Consider the following 22,573-nt stretch of genomic DNA (forward strand, 5'->3'; position numbering starts at 1 on the left):
TAGATTCCACATATAAGTAATAACATGATATTTGGAGTTGCAATTCTTAATAATTTTATCTTTCAACTTGTGTTTTAAGTGAAGTCCATTGAGAGAAGGGAGGACACACATGAGCAGGAGATGTGTGCATTATACATGTCAATCACTGTTCCTTGTGGCCTCATTCATGGTACCGCATGAGTGCAGAATCCAGTGGATGCACGATGCACAGGAGTTCAGTGAGACTCAAAACAAGTACAAAAGAATTGTGTTACAGAAGCCACTGGCTTCCATAGAGTGCTGGTAGAATGTGTGTGGATATATGAGCTATGAAATATGAACTGAGTAATTTCAATGATTCTACATACAAAGTAAATATTCTTGTATTTCTTTCAAAACTGACATTGCACAATATAAACAGTAAAATTCATAGTAATAATTTAAGATTTTAGTTTTCCTTTACTTAGAACATCTTTAAATAACAAGTTAAAAAATACCATCCCAAGTAGAGAGAGAGTCTGTGGAAGAAAGGAAAAAGCTTCATTTTGGTACATTTAATGGCACTCTTTTCCTGCTTTTTGAACAAGCGGTCCTTCATTTTCATTTTGTACGGAGCCCCACGTATTTTGTATCTGGCCCTGCCTCAAGGGATGGGAGAGGCAGAGAAGGGTTGCTGCTGGTGACCTAAGCTATCTAAGGTGGGATTTGCCGCAAGTTTTTAAGTAACTAGAACCAATAGAAACGTGATGCCTGGAGAGGTGTGCCTCTTCCTTAGCAGCCCAGGAATATGCTGATTTGTGATATAAAGTGACATTTCTTTCCTTTTACTACTTTCCCCAGAAATGCTCTTTTATTCCATTCATGTGTATGTGTGCATGCATGCCCATGTGTGTGTGTGTTTGTGTGTGTGTGTGTGTGTTTCTCCCAACGAAACCTCCTCCTCTGCCAAAATAAAGTGAAGGAAGACGGGAGGACACTGCATACAGAAAAGAGATCTAGACAGCCTGATTGGAGGATGCAAGCTGATCAGAGGTCAGTTTGGGATGGCACTGCAGGCTGGGCTGAGAGAGAAGAGAGACGGTGTCTTAGGGAGCCCAGGCTATCTTGTTGTAACAAACAAACCCAAACTTTCTTGTCATGCATGTCCAATGCAGATCAGACAGCCGGCTTCCAAGCAATGGCTTGAACCGAGGCTCCTTGCATTATGTGGTTCCACTTCTGAGTCCCTCACTTTCTGTTACATCAATTCTACCCACATTCTATTGGCTAAAACCAGGTACAGGGCCCCAGTTAGATGAAAAGGGAGCTGGGAAAAATAATTTTTCTATTGGCTGATGTATTAGTCAGGGTTTTCCAGAGAAACAGAACCAGTAGCACACCACACACACACATTTAAAGAGATTTATTATGAGGAATTGGCTCATGCAATTATGGAGGTTTACAAGTCCCAAGATCTGAGTTAGCAAGCTGGAGACCCAGGAGAGCTGATGGCGTAGTTCCAGTCCAAGTCCGAAGGCAGGAAAAACCAAATGTCCCAGCTTGAAGGCAGTGAGTTAGGAGGAGTTCTCCCATACTTGTGGTAGGGTAAGCCTTTTTGTTCTTTTTAAGCCTTCAACTGATTGGATAAGGCCCACCCACACTGGAGAGGATAATCTGCTTTACTCAGTCTACTGATTCAAATGTTAACCTCACCCAGAAACACCCTCAGAGACACACCCAGAATAAGGTTTGACACATAAAATTATTAACGTCAAAGTCCAGAAAGGAAATGAAAGTGTTTGATGAACACACAGTATTATCTCTGCCACAGAGGTGATGAGGGGAAGGGGAGGTAAGGCTGATTTGGTGTAAAGAGAAAATGGTCTGTGGTGGGACAGTTCATTGAAAGGGAAGCACATCCTTTAGTGACCCTCTCAGCTTCAGGCCCATGGAGAACCTTAGAGGAGGAGAACATACAGCAAAAAATCCAGGTGTTATGTCAATGGTGGGCCTGGTAGCTCTTACCTTCCTATAATGAAAGACCCTGGTGACAGCATTTAGTCGATTTGATGGTTTTTTGGATCTCAGGACACAACTAGGACTTGAAGAGCTGCCCACACAACAACAATGGTGAAAAGAGGAGCAGAGGAAACTCAGCTCCCAATAAGAGGCTTGGGAAGGACCCTCTTTATGTGATAAAGCTGCATACTCAATATATATGGAATCTAGAAAAATGGTACTGATGAATGTAGTGGAAGGGCTGGAATAGAGACTCAGACATAGAGAATGGACTTGTGGACACAGGAGGGGAAGGGGAGGCTGGAATGAAGTGAGAGACTAGCATTGACAGATATCACTGCCCTGTGTAAAATAGATAGCTAGTGAGAAGCTGCCGCATAGCACAGGGAGATCAGCTCGGTGCTTTGTGACGACCTAGAGGGCTGGGATGGGGAGGGTGGGAGGGAGGCTCAAGAGGGAGGGGATATACGTATACGTAGAGCTGATTCACTTTGTTATACAGCAGAAACTAACACAACATTGTAAAACAATTATACTCCAATAAAGATGTAAAAAAATCAGGGCAAAAAAAAACAGCTGCATACTCAGTTCTGGGGGAGTAAGCCTGACCTCACATTCCCAGGAAACCTAATAAGTATGTTCCTCACAGAGGCTAGAACAAGGCAAACCTGAGAAGGAGACCAGAACTTGGTGGGGGAGGAGTTTGAGAGCTGGAACCCCAGGAGGTTTGGCAAGGATGTGGAAGCAAGAGTTAGAGACAGAACAAATTACCTCCCAGCCCTGTAGGCACACAGGAGGCAGTGGTCCCAGGTGTTCCCCTTTGTATCTCCATGTTCCGGTTTGTCTAGGCTAATGGAGCAGGCATTGTCCAACAAATTTGGGGCAACTTTAGGAATCCACTTTGACAATCATATCAAATATTTATTCCAACAAGAAAACATTGCATAATACATTTTGCCCATTTTTTGGTGGGAATAATGCATGTGTATATGTATGTTAAAAAACAACTAGAGGATATAAAATAAAATATTACTATGGTTTTAAAAAGTTAATTTGAAAATCCTTGTAGACATCTCAGTACTTTCCCCCATCCTATATAGCCAGAACTTCTGTGCTGGTTAATAGTATGGTTACTGATGAGGGCAAGATCTTGCATTCTTGAAGTTTCACTCTTGAGTTAGAAGAGCTTATCTCTGATCCATAGGAGACCAAGAACAGTGGTTACCATGATCACTAGCCAAGTTGCAGTCCAAGCTACTCCAGAGGATAGGGCTGAAATAGCAAGAAAACACAAAACATTTAGGTGTCTTGATTAATGTGTTGAGAAGGGGCAGGGGTACTGGACATTGGCATGGGAGCTTATAGAGCAGGGGAATTGTTTCCTCCCTGAATCCAGACCCAGTGTGCCTGGGACATCCTTTTCCCAGATTGAGCAAAGCTCAAACTCCCAGATGTAAAGTATAAAGAGTACAGAAATCCCTTAAATATCACTGGCTTAGCTGAGTCCTGTACTTGAAGGTTACCTTGGCACATCTGTGGACCTGGGAAAGAATCACTCTCCTACACTGGGCAGCCATTAAGTAGGGCAGAGCTTCAGGTGCAGTTGATAATATGATGCTATGCGCTAACTTTAGGGAAGGAAGTATTACTTCCCTTCCGTGTTTCTCTACACTACTAACCATCAGTACCAACTAGGAAGAAAAAAAGGGGTAGGAAAAAAAAAGAAAGGGAAATAAAGAGATACAGAAGGGGAAGGCAGGGGAGGGGAGGAGAGGATCCTGATAAATTAGGGAAGAAGAATTAGGGATACTTTTCTAGGATAATTTGGATAGCTAAAAAGTGACAAGATGGGCTTAGCCCTTCAAAAAATAGATATATTATTGCTTTCATCCTCTCTGTGAATGAGCAGCCACTTCATTCTATAAAGGACAGGGATTGTTTCTCTTCCTTTTTCTGGATCTCAGGATATGGTGGTGATATAAAGGTGGTGTTAGAACCACCCAGCCAACTGGTGATCTTATGGTCAGATACCAAAGTGTCATATTGGGTCTATGGTGGCAGAAAAGCAGGGCATATCAGGAAAGACTAGAAGAGACATGACCAGTAGGTTGGGAAGAATACTGAACATACAGCTTCCATAGCTCATGTGTGGGAGCAGAGGTAAAGAAATCAGCACAGGTGGGCAGAGTAGACTGGGTCCAGGAAGACCATGAAAGAGCCATGTCTCCAGGGGCCATGATCCCTGATGATTGGGTATGACAGGGATCTCAGGTAAATGTTGGCATCACAGGTATGAGTTATTCTGGAGGGATTTGTACACCAGGGCTTGGGGATATGATTTCAGGCGTGTGGAGAGTACAGGGCCTGGAATGCTGAAGATGGTGATCCAAATTTATTAAGTGGTTCCCAAATCCCTAGTGTCTCTAGAATTAAAAAGACTGGGCCTAGGTTAACTACCATTCACTGAGGACTTGTTAGATATTGTGCTAGGTAGTTATCTGTATTGTCTCATTTAATCCTTATAACAGTATGAGATAAGAACTATTATTTTGTCTTATTTAAGAAGGACATGACTTCATACAGAGTGAAGTAAGTCAGAAAGAGAAAAATACCCTGTGCTAATGCATATATATGGAATCTAGAAAAATGGTACTGATGGACCTACTGGCAGGGCAGGAATACAGACGCAGACGTAGAGGACGGACTTGAGGACACAGTGGGGGAAGGGGAGGCTGGGATGAAGTGAGAGAGTAGCACTGACAGATATACACTACCAAATGTAAAATAGATAGCTAGTGGGAAGCAGCCGCATAGCACAGGGAGATCAGCTCGGTGCTTTGTGACCACCTAGAGGGGTGGGAGAGGGAGGGTGGGAGGGAGGCTCAAGAGGGAGGGGATATGGGGATATGTGTATACATACAGTGATTCACTTTGTTGTACAGCAGAAACTAACACACCATTGTAAAGCAATTATACTCCAATAAAGATGTAAAAATAAAAAAAGAAGGACATGACTTGGAGAAGCTAAGTAACTTGTTTAGCTGGTAAGTGACAGTCCCAGGATTAATCCCAGGTGTAACTGACTCCAAAACCTATGCTCATAGCTACCCCACTATGGGACCTGTGTAGGCTTGAGAGAGAACCAGGAGTGATGCTCTAATGAGTGGATCCTCCCAGGCGACAGAGAAATCTGAAACATGAAACCCAGAGTTTGCTTTTCCAACTTCATCAAGGAGCATACACCTGGGGAAGAACAGAAAGTCTCTACCTTAGGATCAGGATCTCCTGTTCACCACTTGTTCTCGCTCATGCTCGTCCACTTGGCCCTTTTTTCCTTTGCTGCCTACCAGAAATGTCTCTGTGTTGCTGCCCAACAGTGTCTGGACTGTTTCCCTACTTGCCCTTTTTCTCCCTGCTCACCCTGAAATCTCAGATTATTCTGCAAGGACACTGGCCTCAGATTCCAGGACCATGCACTGTTAGAGCACGGCAGGAGAAGGGGAAATCAGAGCCCCTGTGCCAACTGCCCTTTGCAGATGAGGACACTGAGCTCCACAAAGCCGAGGTGAGCTTGCTGAGAGGCGGTGAACCCTCTCAGCAAGGCAGTGAAACCTTAGAGAACCCAAGTCTTCCATGCCTCACAGACGCCTTTGGGATTCTCCACTAATTTCTGTGCCAGGAGGCTGAATAAGATCCCCACGCTTTTCTTCCTTCAAGAGAAGACTAGTTACCCTGTGCCCACCTCAGCTCCCCTGGCAGTATCTCTTACCCAGTACACAGGGTGAAGTGAAGTTGACTGTTCTATTTTGGCTGCTCACAGGATTGCTGACTTGGCAGGTGTAAGACCTGGAGTAGTTTTGTGGTGCATGGGTCACTTCAAGCACACTGCTCTGGAACTCTTTTGGAAGGGACTCTGCATACCAGGTGTAGTTTACAGGCTGGTCCTGGGTCACACAGGACAGGGTTAGGTTACACTTGTTCACTTCCTGTGTCTTCTTGACTTTTATGGCAGGCTTTTGTACAGGGTCTAAAAATGAATACGCTAAGATGAGACAATGGGTTTATGCATTTACGAAGCATTTATGCTGGGAGGGTTTAGCCAACAAAGTACAAAGGGAGCCCCAGAGGGCTGCAGGAGCAGTAATGGAGAAGAGGCCCCTGCAGAGGGAACCAGTGAGCAGCTTTGACCTCTGGAGGCTTCCGACTGAAACAGCTACTCCTTGGAGTGAAGCTAAGCTTGATCCAGAAGGGGGAGCCATGCACCCAGAAACAAAAATGGGGTTATGACCGTCTGTGGGCCAGAAAGAACAGCAGAGGTTTAGCATAGAGATCAGCAGGGTTGGACTTGATATCCCAACTGTCTGAGCTGCTCAGGGCCCCTTCTCTAGCAATGGCCCACACTTGGCACCTTGGCCTATCAGTCCTTCAAGAGTTCTTGGGCTCAGATTCAGCAAGAGTCCTGGGGTAAGAGGTACCACCCTATACCTTTCCTGGACGCTGGCAGAACTACAGAGAAGAACCTCATGGAATTCCCAGCAAAAATCAGTAGTGATGAACAGCACTGCATCAGTTAACTTTGGTATCTCAGTGCCAGCCACAGAGCAGGTATTCTATAAGTATCTGATGAAAGGGATAGGTGGATGGATGGATGGATGGATGAATCAGTTATGCGATAGAAAAGACATAACACTTGCTTTACAGTGAGACCAGCCTGGGTCCTGGACTTGGCCCTGGTAGAGTGACATTAGGCAAGATAACTAACCCCTTGAACTTCCTTCTTGCATGTAAGATGACTGCTTCACAGCACAATGTTAGTAAGATACAATGTCATGGTCCATGAGGAAGTGCTTTTGCAGGGTGTAAGCGTTACATGCATGCTGGAGGTCACAGCGTCATCACTGCTGTCATCCTGCAGCCAGATTGGTTGAGAGGTAATCCCATCATCTGCTCCTTCCTTGACTAGGATTGCTTTACTTGAAATCCTCTGGGGTCTTTTCCTTCTGGTCAAGGGTAAAACACTTACAGAATCAATGCAGCTCAGATCTCAGAGGATTAAAATGTGGCAGAGAATTGACCCAATCAGTGCTGGCCTCTGGGTTGTATGTCTGTGAGGGGCAATGGAGACTCTGCCATCTGACCTCCTGAACTTTAGATCCATCTCCTCCATGAAACCCTATCAGATTGCTGGACTCCTCCTGCATACTTTATATGAGCAATCTTCATACTGTTTTTCATCATTTCCTGTGGTCTGGCCTCAAGTCTTGCATACCTTCCTCATTTCCCATGGTAAGCAGCACAGCCCTGAGCACTTTGTGGACAGAGCCAGCTAGGGCAGCCTGGCTCCAAGAGGCCCCCTTTGAGCTGTCAGAAATTCCTGGGCTGGACTGAAGGATGATTCTTCTGCTAATCGCATCCTCAGGGTCTTATCCCTAGGCAAGTGTGCTAAAGCCAAGCCAGTTTGTGGATTTTAAGATATGCAGAAATGTTGCAAGTTGGTTGTGAAACCGTTAGCAGTTTGGAGGTGGCTGTGGTGGGAGTATTTACCACAGAATTTGGTAAATGATATAAATTTGGGATTTTTTTAAAAAACCACTGTAAAAGCCTTTGAATCTTTCCTGTTCCCAGTACGTCTTGAATTTTCAGGCCATATGACATGGAGGAAGTGAGTGAGCAGGGGATTTTAGCCTCTTAGACCGTTCTTGCTCCCCTTCAGCCCTTCTTGACTCTACTAAACTCCTTGCATTGCTTTAAATAGTCCTATTTTTCTTTTTTTCAAAGAAATTCTCCTTTTTTGCTAAAGGTACATCAAATTGGTCTCCATCACTTGCCATCAACAGAATCTTACCTAATGGGGCAGAGATGGCAAGATCTTTCTCCAAGTTCACACAGATAGTAAGTTACTGACCAGGGTTTTAAACCCAGGTCTGTCTGACTCCAAGTATAATGTTCAAGCCCTTACTTCACATATACTGGTTAGGCTGGCGCTAGGAGTGGAAGTTTTTGTCCCAACCATTCTGAAAGGTAAAAACACTCTTGAACAGCTCTTGCCCAATTCTTTATCTCTTCTATCTTTTTCCTTATGTTTGATGAAGTCTTTGTTCAGTTATGTTATTAAGAAGAGCTCAGAACTGATTTGGGTTGATCACAGGAGAGCATGAAGAGAATAGAGAGGAAACCATCCTTACTGTTTTCTTTATCTTCAAATCTTAGACTCCTTAATGTCAGAAGAGGTTTTAAATGTCCCAGAGTAATCTACTTCGAGTCTGGCTGGCCCAGCCTCACTTCCAAGTGGAACTGGCTCCAGGAGAAATGAATTAAGCCTATCCTGAGGTTCCCCCCCACCCAGGGAGAGTCCCCTCCCAGTGGTCCGTCCAGGGCCCTAGAGTGGGGACTTGCTGCTTGGTTCCCCGAACTCACCAAGCACCACCAGTGGGATCTTCCATTCGTCCTCATCCCCAGTGTCCTTCAGCACCATCAGGAGGTAAGTGCTGCTGTCCTCCTTCTGGACGTTATTGATGTGCAGTGTGCCACTTTGAAGATCAAGCCTGGCCTTGTCCTTAAATTTAGTATTGAAGTATTTAAGCTGACCGGATTCCCATTCTACAATCTTCTGGTCAGCAGTATAAAACCAGGTGAGTGATTTGTAGTTCCTCGGCAAACTGGAGATTGGCAGACTCACGTTGCTGCCGGAGACGGCATATTTTGAATAATCTGCCAATGAGAGTCAGAGTGAGTGAGACCCATTTTAGAGAAGGCGGAGCTGCCCAGTGGCCCAGGCTTTGGCCTGGGCTGGTGGAACAAAGAAGAAGGAAGAGACTTTTGCTTGGGAGCAGTGAGTATGATCTTTATCAGAGGGCCTGACCACTGATCAGGAATTCAATGATAGTTAGAGCTTGAGAAGTGGGCATGAGGACAGGAGATGTGCTTATAATCCGTCTAATTCTGCCCTAGACGAGAAAGAAAAAGGACACTGAGCCAGACCTGGCTCTCTCCCTTACTCTCATAACAGGACATTTTCAAATAAAATGATGACGAGTCACGTCTCCTCTCTGTGTTTGTGTTCCTTGTGGTTCAATTTAGTTCTCCAGCAGTAGGTAAGAAGTAAAGGAGAAACAAGGTTTGAAATGAAAGGGAACCAGAGTTAGTCAGTGGCAAAGTATTATAGGAGAGTGAAAGCATTTTATTAATAAAAATATTGTGCTATTTTTCTGGCTTTTGTGATTTTTGTATTTGTCAGCTTTTAAAAAAACTTGTGATACACTGGGCTTTCTTTTCTCATTCTAACTACATTTATTTTTATTTCCTATTTGTATTTACAGTTCTGTTCTCTTTCTCATGAGGGCACCCCAAATTGTATAAGCCTCAGTTCTAAAAAACCTGGTTTCTTGAATGCAAGGAGAAAGAAAAGGTGATAGCCAGAAGACATAAGATGAAGGGAGGTCTGCTAACACTCTCCGTGGAGGGAGGAAAACTAAGTGTAAATGTATAGGCTGAGAAAGAGCAGTAGAAAAAAGCTAATGGTAGAGGAAAGAAGAAATATGATCTATATCGCTCTTACCTCATATACTGTCACACAAAACTTCATATTGTTTAACATCGTATCTATACCTATTTAATTTCCACATGTCTATCATTTCCAAAAACATTCTTTTCAATAAAGATTCAAAATGCCTGTATTCCCAGGTCTTTCAAGTTCCTAGTCACTAATCCTTCCAACCATCCATCTATCCATTCAACAACCAGTTATGGAGCATTTAATGTATGCCTGGTGCGTTCACAGACACACACAGACATTTATTTCCACACTGTTTCTGATTGATCCATTCCATATTTTATAATCTCTGTGACATAATCAGTTCAGTCCAACCAACAGTATTTGAACAATGACTATGTGCCAGGTCCTGTTCTAGGCTCTGACATCAGCAATGCAGAGTCTCTGGCCTCTTGGACCATACAGCCTCTTCAGGAGCATACTTTCTCTTCAAGATTTTAAAATTACTAGACACATATTCTAGACTCGTTCTCATTCTGTTACTTGTTTCCATGTGAATTAATAAAAGTGGTGACAATAGACAGCCTAGGTCAGTGTTTTTCAACCTTGGCATTATTGACTTTTTGGACCAGAGAATTCCTTGTTGTGAAGGGCTGTCCTTGTGCATTGTAGGATATTTAGCAGCCTCCCTGACCTCTGCCCACTAGATGCCAGTAGCATCATTCCAGTTGTGACCATCAAAAATATCTCCAGACAATGCCAAATGCCCCCTGGGAGGAAAAATCTTCCTGCCTTCATTCTGGTTGAGAACTGCTGGCCTAGGTCATCCTTGGTAGACTCTCCAACAAGTCTCAGACATATGCTTAGGAAGATAGCACAACCCACAATTAACCACTTTATTTCTCAGTGAGAAGTCACAGCCAACCACCAGGATGGCTTTTTTTGAATCATTACACATAGGTGGTGAAGGAAGGAGGAAGGAAAGCTACAATATCCTGTGCATGTCTATATCTTAGAACTCATATCATATTAAAGTGATCCATTTAATGTCTATTACTTGCCTTTATCACCAGACCACATGCTTCCTACGGACAAAAAACGAATCTCATGAGTTTAACTCATTCTCCATTGTAGTATAATGGTTAAGATCATGGGCTCTGGGGACTTCCCTGGTGGTGCAGTGGTTAGGAATCTGCCTGCCAATGCAGGGGACACAGATTCGAGCCCTGGCCCAGGAAGATCCCACATGCCGTGGAGCAACTAAGCCCGTGTGCCACAACTACTGAGCCTGTGCTCTAGAGCCCACGAGCCACAACTACTGAGCCTGCATGCCACAACTGCTGAAGCCCACGTGCCTAGAGCCCGTGCTCCACAACAAGAGAAGCCACTGAAATGAGAAGACTGTACACTGCAACAAAGAGTATGCACAGCTCGCCACAACTAGAGAAAGCCTGCGTGCAGCAACAAAGACCCAATACAGCCAAAAATAAATAAATAAATAAATACAATTCAAAAAGAAAAAAAAAAGATCATGGGCTCTAGAATTAGACTATTTAAATCCTAGCCCACTTACTAGATGTATAACCTTGAGCATTTTACCTAGCCTCTCTGCCTTTGTTTTAGTATTTATCTTACAGAGTTTGTGAAGGTGAAGTTCATGTGTCAAGTTTACTGAGTTAAAGGATGCCCAGAGAGCTGGTAAAACATTATTTCTGGATCATCTATAAGGGTTTTTCTGGAAGAGATTAGCATTTCAATCAGTAAACTGAGTAAGAAGATCACCCTCACCAATGTGTGTGAACATCATCCAATCTATTGAGGACCAGAATAGGACAAAAAGGCAGAAAAAAAGGCAAATTTGCTTTCTACTTTGAGCTGGGATATCCATCTTCTCCTACCCTTGGACATCAGTGTTCCTGGTCCTTGGACCTTAGGACTTGGACTAGGAATTAGACCATTGGCTCCCTGAAGCCTCTTTGTGGAAGGTTGAATGAAGATGAGTCCACTGAGAATGAAGGACACAGAGCAAATAGACTCAAATCATGAGTCTATATATTCTCAGGCCTGTGGATTTGTACTGGAACTACACCTGTAGCTTTCCTGGCCTCCATCTTGCAGATGGCAGATCATGGGACTTCTCCAAAGAAGTACATAATATGGGTTATGCTTCCATAACTGCATGGGCCTCATAATAAATCTCTTTCTATATATTTATATATATCCTATTGGTTCTTTTTCTCTAAAGAACCCTGACCCAGAGTTACACAAATAAATGCTTAGAATACAATTAAATTAATACAAATAATCAATACACATAAAGTACGTAGAATAATACTTGGAAGATTAGTAAGTATTCAATAAATGCCATGTATTGTTTTATTATTATTACCTACGTTAATTTTGTATCCATAACATCTAGTACTATGCATTAAGTATTGAGATGTTTAACAACTACCTGTTGAACTTACTTTATTGTACCAAAACAGTGGTAAAATAAGGACTAGACTAATGATATATTTTTTAGGAATGAATGCCTATATGTGAATCTGGAAGAGTGAAGAATGTTGAAGTAGGGGCCAAAAATCCAAAAAACTGTAGCAGCTCCTGAAGAAGCTTTCACTTGTAGGCTAGGTCTAAAAGTAAAAGACATCAGCATGCACAAAAGAAAAACAAAACCAAGTCTTTGGCTAGGACATGTGATGATAAGAAAGAGGCCCCAGCAACATGGTAAGACCAGAGAACTTACCTGAAGCTTCCTTGGGGAAGGAGGAATGAAGATGAACCAAATGAGGAATGAAGAATACAGAGCATATAGACTCAAGTCATGATCCAGACCCAGTTATAATACACATCATTTCTCCTGGTGAGAATGGAGTCTGCTTTATAACAATGAGATCTTGTTTGTCCAGGGTATCCCCAACATGCTTCAAAAGAACTTCAAACTAAAATGTGAGGGGGAGGGAAAAACTATAACAGACACATAGTCACTAAGATTGTGAACTTCTCAAAGGCAAAAACCATGTCTTACTCAATTTTGAATCCCCACAATACTTGGCTCACATTTGTTGTTTAGTATAGAATGAAAGAATGAATGAATGAATGAATGAATGGCAGGGACACAAATGCATACATAAGTGTTCCCAGTCATCTCCTCATGACCTCCTACTAGTCACATTTTTCTTATTTTTACTACCACTTAGCTTTTTTTTTGCTTACTTCTTAAGGTTGGTTTGGACTGAAAAGGCAGAGAGGAAAAGAGAAGATAAACAGGGGCCACTCAGGTTGGTTTAGGAAATCGGGGTGCTATAGTATTAAGGCTCAAAAGAGTGAGAATCTCTGGGCAGCACAGGAGTGGGATGGTTTGAGAAGACTGAAGAGGACAGGAGAGGATATGGTAGAAGTATTACTATAGCTTATAAATTGGATTCCCCTTAACATCCTTTGAGAGAATTCAAGTAGAAATTGGAGTTACTATTTAATTACTTATGACCAATGAACAGTGTTTCTTAAGTATCATAATGTGCCCAAACTGGGACAGTGCAGCAGCCCTGTCTTATGGTTGGGTCCTGAATAAATGAATAAAAGATGACTATTAGGACATAGACAGCAGAGGAGCAATGGAGAAGCTGCCCAGAAACTCTCAAAAGAAACAACATAAAAGAGTGTTGAATAGAGCATTCATGGTTTCAGTATCAACAAATCAATAAAAAGCAGCTAAGGGAAACCTTGAAATATAAACCCAGCAACCTCTCATGGGCTGAGACTCATGCCTGAGAATAGCAAAGGAAAAGTGAGTTTGGGGAAAAGAATCTGAAAAAGAATGAATATATGTTTACGTATAAATGATCACTTTGCTGTACACCTGAAACTAACCACAATATTGTAAATCAACTACACTCCAAATAAAATAAAAATTAATTTAATAAAAGAATGTTGAGTTTTGTTATGAAATATCTAATGAAAGGGTAGGCTTAAAAAGCAACATGAACCTAAAGATAGAAACAGTAGAAAGAATACTTGATTAACCATAAAAAAAGGGAACAAAAAAATATTCTAGTCTTCTAGAAGCATTCTTTAATCCAATCACAAGTTGAAGAAAGATGCATTAATATTACTGATATAGATTGCAAAAATTAATGCCCAGCCATTGTAGTACAATTTAGGATATCAAGGGGTGGTTAGTCTTTACAGAGGATTGTCTAATAAATTCAGATAGATAGATTCACTTATATTTTTCTTATATATAATATATTTATGTATTTTTTCAATTTTTAAAGTAAATTGAAAAAATCTTGATTTGCCTTCCTAACAATTCCATGTTTTAGAAGTAGAAAACTACTTAAAGAAAAGTACTATTTTGATTTAATTCTATCAAGAAGAAGTAGTTGGTTATGTGTGTGGATGCTTAGGATAAAGTAACGGTGTTTACCTGTAGTTTATAACAGAAAATGAAGCAGATCTTTCCTGTGCTTAACCATGTTTCTTGTCTGTAGAGAAGCAAAACTAAAACAGGGGGAAAAATCAGATCAAAGGAAGTTGTAATTTCATACAAAAAGAGTCTACCCAGGAAGGAGAAAGAGGTCCTAAAGGAGAAATTCTGATTACTCTAAAAACAAGTCATGTGATTTCTAGTAAAACTTTGAAGAACTGAAAGAGATGAGTCTTAAAGATATTGATATAGAGTTACCTGGAGCTCTCTAATGAGATCAAATATTTAACAAACCTGTACAAACCTTTCAAGGAAGTAATTTGTCAATAGATATCAAGATTCCAGATGTGTGTCATGGGGGACAAGATGAACAGAGAGAGTGCCATTTCCTGAGATGGGAAGTCTAATGAGTTTAATCGGCCAGATTGCAATAACTAAATGGAAGGTGAGGAAGTCCCAGTGTTGTGGTGGCTTGTTATGCAGCAGTAGATAGCTGGAACAAAGATGGGGAGTTAGATTTTGGAAATGTGTTTGGAGAGTCTGGAGATGTTTTAAAAGCAGTTAGAAATTCAGGTCTGTGGCTCAGGAGAGCGTGTTGGGCTTTGGAGTTTCCTTATGTTCTTCTCAGCTCTTATCTACCTCAAATTGTATGTGGTCACAATCACAGAGCAATTTCACATTCTTTATTTCTTTTGATCTTAACAATAACCCCTTGAAAAAATGGTGAGCATATTGTTATACCCATAACAGAGTGGAGAAAATTGAGGCTCAGGAAGCTTTCACAATTTATAGAAAGTCCCATGGCATGGAACACAGAACATAGGTCTTCCGATTCCCAGTTCAAGCTGTTTCCACCACACTCTGTTGTACTGAAGGGAGACAGGGAAGATGCCTACTAGTGATGAGGGGGCCCTGAGGTCAGAGAGCTGAGAAACTCAAGTCTGAGGAGGGATTAAGGAGAAGATTTAAAACTACTTCTTAAATTTCATCACAAGAGCATCCCTTACTGGGGAGGAGAGAATTACTATACCCCTAGGAAGATCTGGACAGATAACCTGAAAGGAAGTCCTTTGATGTCATTCATTCATAGGATTAATAATTATTTATTGAGCCCATGCCATGTTCTAGGCACTGTGCCAGGTTTAGCACTGGACAAGGTCCCTGTCCTCACGGGGCTCAAGGAAACAGACAATCAAGCAGTTCACCAACCATAACCTGGAGCCTGAGGTTTCCAGGAGGAAGTCACATGAAAATGGAATGCTAAGGGAGGAGCTGGAGAGAAGAGAGTGAAGGAAATTTTAGGCAGAAGGAAAGGCATTTATATAGACCTAGAGGTAAGGGAGACAGAACCTCCTTCAAGGCAAACAGCAAAGTTAAATTTAGATGAAATGTGGTTATGGAGTGAGGGGGTCATAAATTGGGGATAAAAGGACCATCTGTAGGCATAATCTAGACATAAAAAGATTTAGACACATTGACCTAAGTCTAGAAAAGTCCTGAAATATTCCAGTTCTCTTGGCATCTTTATCTTTCCCAACAATTGGATGAATACTTCATGCCAGTCCCCACTCCCAAGGTCATATCAGTGTCCTATGAGTACAGTCAGTCCCATGGAGCCCACACAGCCATGAGTGCCCTGAAGACATCATGTCTCTAGGCTCATACAGCCTAAGGGAGCAGAATTTGCCACCCTAATATATGTTTCTTTGGCATATTAATTGTTTTAAGCTGGTTATTTTCTAAAGAAAGAGAAGACGTGGTAAACATTCTGAAAACCATGTAGGAGTTACCCTTTTGTAAGAAACATTTATATTTGTAAGGGAAATTTTCATTTGTAAGGGTGTCTCCCTCTCTGTACTGGAAGAGGACAGAGAGGGAGACCAAATCTCTAGAAACTCTTATCACTGGAGAAGGCGCTAACTTAAATCTGCCTAACAACCTTACCCTTGTTTACTGTGCTCTTCCTGATAACCTCCCAGAACTGTCACCTTCAACATCCTCTTTTGTCTTTAGCTGAGGATGATATTTAAGGTGAGGACTTCAGCCATTATGGCAAGTTACTCAGGTTTTCTGGGTTTCTCCCATGTACGCAATATTAAACTCTGATTTTCTCTTGTTAATATGTCTCATGTCAATTTAATTCTTAGACCAGCCAGAAGAACCTAGAAGGGTAGAGAAAAATTTCTTCCTCTCCTAAACCAGTCATAAACCAGATCCAATGTATTACCACCCTGAGAGGCCTTGCATAATTGGCCAACAGGGTTTCCTTTAAGCATTGCTATCTCGTCTCCCTAAAAGTTACATACTGTCATAATTCTATGATGTTATATTTGTTTCCCATAAGAACATTCACTTTTACTCATTTTTTTCCATAGTGGTGAGCATTAAAGCCCCTCAAATGAAAAAGACCTGAGTATTTATTAGGGGGAATAGTGAGAAAGACAATAACTTAGCTCTCAATTCTCAGACAGGTTCTGGAGGGCTGGGCAGCTGTAACAGGGAAAGGAAAATTAGCACACGAAGGGACCAGAACAAGCCCATGGCAGAAGAACAAACCTGAACTCTTAATCAGATGTTTGGAGGTTCCTCTGATACTGAGTTCTCTGCTCAGACTCTCACTCAGAGACCCTAGACAAGTTTCCTTTCCCACAGTTTTGTCTCTCTCTGGGACAATGACAGCATCATTTACCTTTGCTCACGACACAACTCCTTGCAAAGACAAAGGTCTCAAAGAATGCCTCAAGGAGCACAACACACCTGAGCATAAAATGTGGCGGCTATCAGAGTAGCTTCCTGTTATTCACAATGCAAGGAGACTTTACAGAGGACAAACCACAGCACTAAATATGAGGGGCCTACTTCCCCATCTCACCAAGGTCCTAATTTTGTCACGGCCCCTTCGGGAAAGAGATGGAGTCTGATTCTCCAGGCTAAGGAAGGCTCCCCAACTTACCACTGCTGCCCGGACCCGCTACTCCACTTCCAGGTGAAGCCACACCCCATATTCCCTTTTCCGTCTGACAGGGCTTTCAGTGCACAATTAGAGGCAGACAATTTCTGGAAAGTACCTTGTACGCTGGTTGCCAGGAACAAATGAGGCAGCAGTAGAAGTTCCAGAGCCAGAGACAGTTCCCACCTTCTGGAGCACATGCTACTCTCCAGAACTTCCCAGGAACTCTGGAGACAGGCCAGAACCAAGCTAGGAAGGGACCGAGGACTCTCTTGAACTCGTGTCTTAAGATTAGAAAAAAAAAGCACTGAATTCTCTCCATCCAGCAACTCGTGGGTGGGGCCTGGGCACCAGAAACAGGAAACCCCATTTTTTTTTTTTTTTTTTTTTAATGAGAGCACAACGGAAACGAACCATTTTGTTTGAATGTGTGTTAGTTTTGTTTTCTGGTGAGAGGATCCATAGCTTCTACTGGTTTTCAGAGATGTCAGTGCTCAGAAAAGATTAAAGACCCCTGATAGAGAATATCTGAGTTTGGTTTCCCAGTTAGGAATCACCCTGATTAATCCAGAGGCTAAAATTTGCAGGTACCCACCCAAGGGGATTTCTGGCCTGAGCCAACTTTAAATCATGTGAGGAGTAGATCATGTGTGGGTAGGTTGAGAGCACAAAGTGTGGGAAATCAGATCTACACAGTTTGAATACTGGTCTCTCACCCCCAGGCTCTTCCTCCCTTATGATAAATTCACTGTATGAACCTTTACATTGGCCTATCCACTGAACATTAGTAGAAAAGCAAGGTTATTTGACCCAAATGAATGGATTCCACATGCTTGTGGTCTAAGAAATTTCAGGCCCATCCCTCTTGTATCTAAATGAATTATTTGCCCACCCAGGACAATTTGGAGACCCATAAGGTAGCCACAGTCCCTGATACAGCATATTAGTAGCTATTTCCAAATTGGGGACATTTCTGATTCTCAACATTGAGATGACAAATAAAAACACTGCTCTCCTCAATCTCTGAACTCTTGTCTTGGAAGTAGTTACTCTCTCCAAAGGATCAGCATGGGGAAATGGAGTCGGCTAAATACCAGAAATTGTATATGACACTTGATCATGTTGGAGCCCTGTGAGGTGAGGACAGGTATTAATACCTGAATTTCCGAACTGAAACTCAGGGTCAGACTTGCCTGAGGTCATGCTTCAGCTCCAGTCAAGCCCAGTTTTCATTCAGCTCTTCCCCCAACTACACTACAGTAAACATTTGGACTAGAAGATAAGATGAGACAGGAGTAGAATGAGCAAGGTTGAAGTGGAGTTAACTAAGGAAGACTTTAAAGTGAACCATGAAAAAGAAGCTGAGGAGGAGTAGGCGGAGTCAAATGACAGAACAGGGTAAAGGATGGAAGTCAAGGTCATGGGATTTGCTCAGACTGAATACTCTGAGGATTTTTCAAAAGGGCTGCTGCCCAGTGGGTTTCTTTTGTTTTTTGTTTTTGTTTTTTCTCTTGATCTTTTTTTTATTTTAATTTTTGAATTTTATTTTACTTATTTTTTTATACAGCAGGTTATTAGAATTAGTTATCCATTTTATACATATTAGTGTATATATGTCAATCCTAATCTCCCAGTTCATCACACAACCACCACCACCCCACTGCTTTCCCCCCTTGGTGTCCATAGGTTTGTTCTCTACATCTGTGTCTCAATTTCTGCCCTGCAAACCGTTTCATCTGTACCATTTTTGTAGGTTCCACATATATGTGTTAATATACAATATTTGTTTTTCTCTTTCTGACTTATTTCACTCTGTATGACAGTCTCTAGATCTAGCCATGTCTCTACAAATGACGGAATTTCGTTCCTTTTTATGGCTGAGTAATATTCCATTGTATATATGTACCACATCTTCTTTATCCATTCGTCTGTCGATGGGCATTTAGGTTGCTTCCATGACCTGGCTATTGTAAATAGCGCTGCAGTGAACATTGAGGTGCATGTGTCTTTTTGAATTATGGTTTTCTCAGGGTACATGCCCAGTACTGGGATTGCTGGGTCATATGGTAATTCTATTTTTAGTTTTTTAAGGAACTTCCATACTGTTCTCCCTAGTGGCTCTATCAATTTAAACTCCCACCAACAGTTCAAGAGGGTTCCCGTTTCTCCACACTCTCTCCAGCATTTGTAGATTTTCTGATGATGCCCATTCTAACTGGTGTGAGGTGGTACCTCACTGTACTTTTGATTTGCATTTCTCTAATAATTAGTGATGTTGAGCAGCTTTTCATGTGCTTCCTGGCCATCTGTATGTCTTCTTTGCAGAACTGTCTACTTAGGTCTTCTGCCCATTTTTGGATTGGGTTGTTTGTTTTTTTAATATTGAGCCGCATGAGCTGTTTACATATTTGGGAGATTAATCCTTTGTCAGTTACTTCATTTGCAAATATTTTCTCCCATTCTGAGGGTTGTCTTTTCATCTTGTTTATGGTTTCCTTTGCTGTGCAAAAGCTTTTAAGTTTCATTAGGTCCCATTTGTTTATTTTTGTTTTTATTTCCATTTCTCTAGCAGGTGGGTCAAAAAGGAACTTGCTGTGATGTATGTCATAGAGTGTTCTGCCTATGTTTTCCCATAAGAGTTTTATAGTGTCTGGCCTTACATTTAGGTCTTTAATCCATTTTGAGTTTATCTTTGTGTATGGTGTTAGGGAGTGTTCTAATTTCATTCTTTTACGTGTAGCTGTCCAGTTTTCCCAGCACCACTTATTGAAGAGACTATCTTTTTTCCATTGAATATCCTTACCTCCTTTCTCATAGATTAGTTGACATAGGAGCGTCAGTTTATCTCTGGGCTTTCTATCCTGTTCCATTGATCTACATTTCTGTTTTTGTGCCAGTACCATATTGTCTTGATTACTGTAGCTTTGTAATACACTCTGAAGTCAGGGAGTCTGATTCCTCCAGCTCCGTTTTTTTCCCTCAACACTGTTTTGGCTATTTGGGGTCTTTTGTGTCTCCATACAAATTTTAAGATATTTTGTTCTAGTTCCATAAAAACTGCCATCTGTAATTTGATAGGGATTGCATTGAATCTGCAGATTGCTTTGGGTAGTAGAGTCATTTTCACAATATTGATTCTTCCAATCCAAGAACATGGTATATCTCTCCATCTGTTGGTATCATCTTTAATTTCTTTTACCGGTGTCTATACTTTTCTGCATACAGGTCTTTTGTCTCCTTAGGTAGGTTTATTCCTAGCTATTTTATTCTTTTTGTTGCAATGGTAAATGGGAGTGTTTCCTTAATTTCTCTTTCTGATCTTTCATTGTTATTGTAGAGGAATGCAAGAGATTTCTGTGCATTAATTTTGTATCCTGCTACTTTACCAAACTCATTGATTATCTATAATAATTTTCTGGTGGCATCTTTAGGGTTCTCTATGTATAGTATCATGTTATCTGCAAACAGTGACAGTTTTATTTCTTCTTTTCCAATTTGTATTCCTTTTATTTCTTTTTCTTCTCTGATTGCCATGGCTAGAACGTCCAAAACTATGTTGAATAATAGTGGTGAGAGTGGACATCCTTGTCTTGTTCCTGATCTTAGAGGAAACGCTTTCAGTTTTTCACCATTGAGAATGATGTTTGCTGTGGGTTTGTCATATATGGCCTTTATTATGTTGAGGTCGGTTCCCTCTATGTCCACTTTCTGGAGAGTTTTTATCATAAATCGGTGTTGAATTTTGTCAAAAGCTTTTTCTGCATCTATTGAGATGATCATATTGTTTTTATTCTTCACTTTGGTAACATGGTGTATCACATTGATTGATTTGCGTATATTGAAGAATCCTTGCATCCCTGGGATAAATCCCAGTTGACCATGGTGTATGATCCTTTTAATGTTTTGCTGGATTCTGTTTGCTAGTATTTTGTTGAGGATTTTTGCATCTATATTCATGAGTCATATTGGTCTATAATTTTCTTTTTTTTGTAGTATCTTTGTCTGCTTTTGGTATCAGGGTGATTGTGGCCTCATAGAATGAGTTTGGGAGTGTTCCTTCCTCTGCAATTTTTGGGAAGAGTTTGAGAAGGATGGGTGTTAGTTCTTCTCTAAATGTTTGATAGAATTCACCTGTGAAGCCATCTGGTCCTGGACTTTTGTTTGTTGGAAGATTTTTAATCACAGTTTCAATTTCATTACTTGTGATTGGTCTGTTCATATTTTCTATTTCTTCCTGGTTCACTCTTGGAAGGTTATACCTTTCTTAGAATTTGTCCATTTCTTCCAGGTTGTCCATTTTATTGGCATAGAGTTGCTTGTAGTAGTCTCTTAGGATGCTTTGTATTTCTGCGGTGTCTGTTATAACTTCTCCTTTTGCATTTCTAAATTTATTGATTTGAATCCTCTCCCTCTTTTTCTTGATGAGTCTGGCTAATGGTTTATCAGTTTTGTTTATCTTCTCAAAGAATCAGCTTTTAGTTTTATTGATCTTTGCTATTGTTTTCCTTGTTTCTATTTCATTTATTTCTGCTCTGATCTTTGTGATTTCTTTCCTTCTGCTAACTTTGGGTTTTGTTTGTTCTTCTTTCTCTAGTTCCTTTAGGTGTAAGGTTAGATTGTTTATTTGAGATTTTTCTTGTTTCTTGAGGTAGGCTTTTATAGCTATAAACTTCCCTCTTAGATCTGCTTTTGCTGCATCCCATAGGTTTTGGATCGTCATGTTTTCATTGTCATTTGTCTCTAGGTAGTTTTTGATTTCCTCTTTTATTTCTTCAGTGATCTCTTGGTTATTTAGCAACGTATTGTTTAGCCTCCATGTGTTTGTGTTTTTTACGTTTTTTCCCCTGTAATTCATTTCTAATCTCATAGTGTTGCGGTCAGAAAAGATGCTTGATGTGATTTCAATTTTCTTAAATTTATTGAGGCTTTATTTGTGACCCAAGATGTGATCTGTCCTGGAAAATGTTCCGTGCGCACTTGAGAAGAAAGTATAATCTGCTGCTTTTGAATAGAATGCCCTATAAATACCAATTAAATCTATTTGGTCTTTTGTGTCATTTAAAGCTTCTGTTTCCTTATTTATTTTCATTTTGGATGATCTGTCCATTGGTGTAAGTAAGGTGTTAAAGTCCCCCACTATATTGTGTTACTGTTGATTTCCTCTTTTATAGCTGTTAGCAGTTGACTTATGTATTGAGGTGTTCCTATGTTAGGTGCATATATATTTATAATTGTTATACCTTCTCCTTGGATTGATCCCTTGATCATTATGTAGTGTCCTTCCCTGTCTCTTGTAACATTCTTTGTTTTAAAGTCTATTTTATCTGATATGAGTATAGCTACTCCAGCTTTCTTTTGATTTCCATTTGCATGGAATATCTTTTTCCATCCCCTCACTTTCAGTCTGTATGTGTCCCTAGGTCTGAAGTGGGTCTCTTGTAGACCCATATGGGTCTTGTTTTTGTATCCATTCATCAAGCCTGTGTCTTTTGGTTAGAGCATTTAATCCATTCACTTTTAAGGTAATTATCAATATGTATGTTCCTATGACCATTTTCTTAATTGCTTTGGGTTTGTTTTTTAGGTCCTTTTCTTCTCTTGTGTTTCCCACTTAGAGAAGTTCCTTTAGCATTTGTTGTAGAGCTGTTTGGGTGGTGGTGAATTCTCTTAGCTTTTGCTTGTCTGTAAAGCTTTTGATTTCTCCATCGAATCTGAATGAGATCCT

The 22,573-nt window shown here is 41.0% G+C and overlaps 1 protein-coding gene across 1 annotated transcript; it reads right to left on the bottom strand.

Annotated features, from left to right (window-relative positions):
- Positions 1 to 2,547: 2,547 nt before the first annotated feature.
- CD48 (CD48 molecule) lies at positions 2,548 to 17,115 on the bottom strand. Its single transcript, XM_036869495.1, has 4 exons — positions 16,967 to 17,115; positions 8,395 to 8,688; positions 5,747 to 6,004; positions 2,548 to 3,249 (listed from the first exon to the last, which is right to left on the bottom strand). The coding sequence occupies exons 1-4, from the start codon at positions 17,046 to 17,048 to the stop codon at positions 3,155 to 3,157; spliced, it is 729 nt and encodes a 242-aa protein (XP_036725390.1). The 5' UTR covers positions 17,049 to 17,115; the 3' UTR covers positions 2,548 to 3,154.
- Positions 17,116 to 22,573: the final 5,458 nt, after the last annotated feature.

This window comes from Balaenoptera musculus, chromosome 1, assembly GCF_009873245.2.
Source record: "Balaenoptera musculus isolate JJ_BM4_2016_0621 chromosome 1, mBalMus1.pri.v3, whole genome shotgun sequence".
Classification (NCBI taxonomy): domain Eukaryota; kingdom Metazoa; phylum Chordata; class Mammalia; order Artiodactyla; family Balaenopteridae; genus Balaenoptera; species Balaenoptera musculus.

Coding starts and splice junctions, on each gene's coding strand:
- CD48 (XM_036869495.1), bottom strand. CDS start 17,048: ATGTGCTCCAGAAGGTGGGAACTGTCTCTGGCTCTGGAACTTCTACTG. Junction 8,689..16,966: donor CCTGGCAACCAGCGTACAAG/GTACTTTCCAGA, acceptor TCTCATTGGCAG/ATTATTCAAAATATGCCGTC. Junction 6,005..8,394: donor GATCCCACTGGTGGTGCTTG/GTGAGTTCGGGG, acceptor ATTCATTTTTAG/ACCCTGTACAAAAGCCTGCC.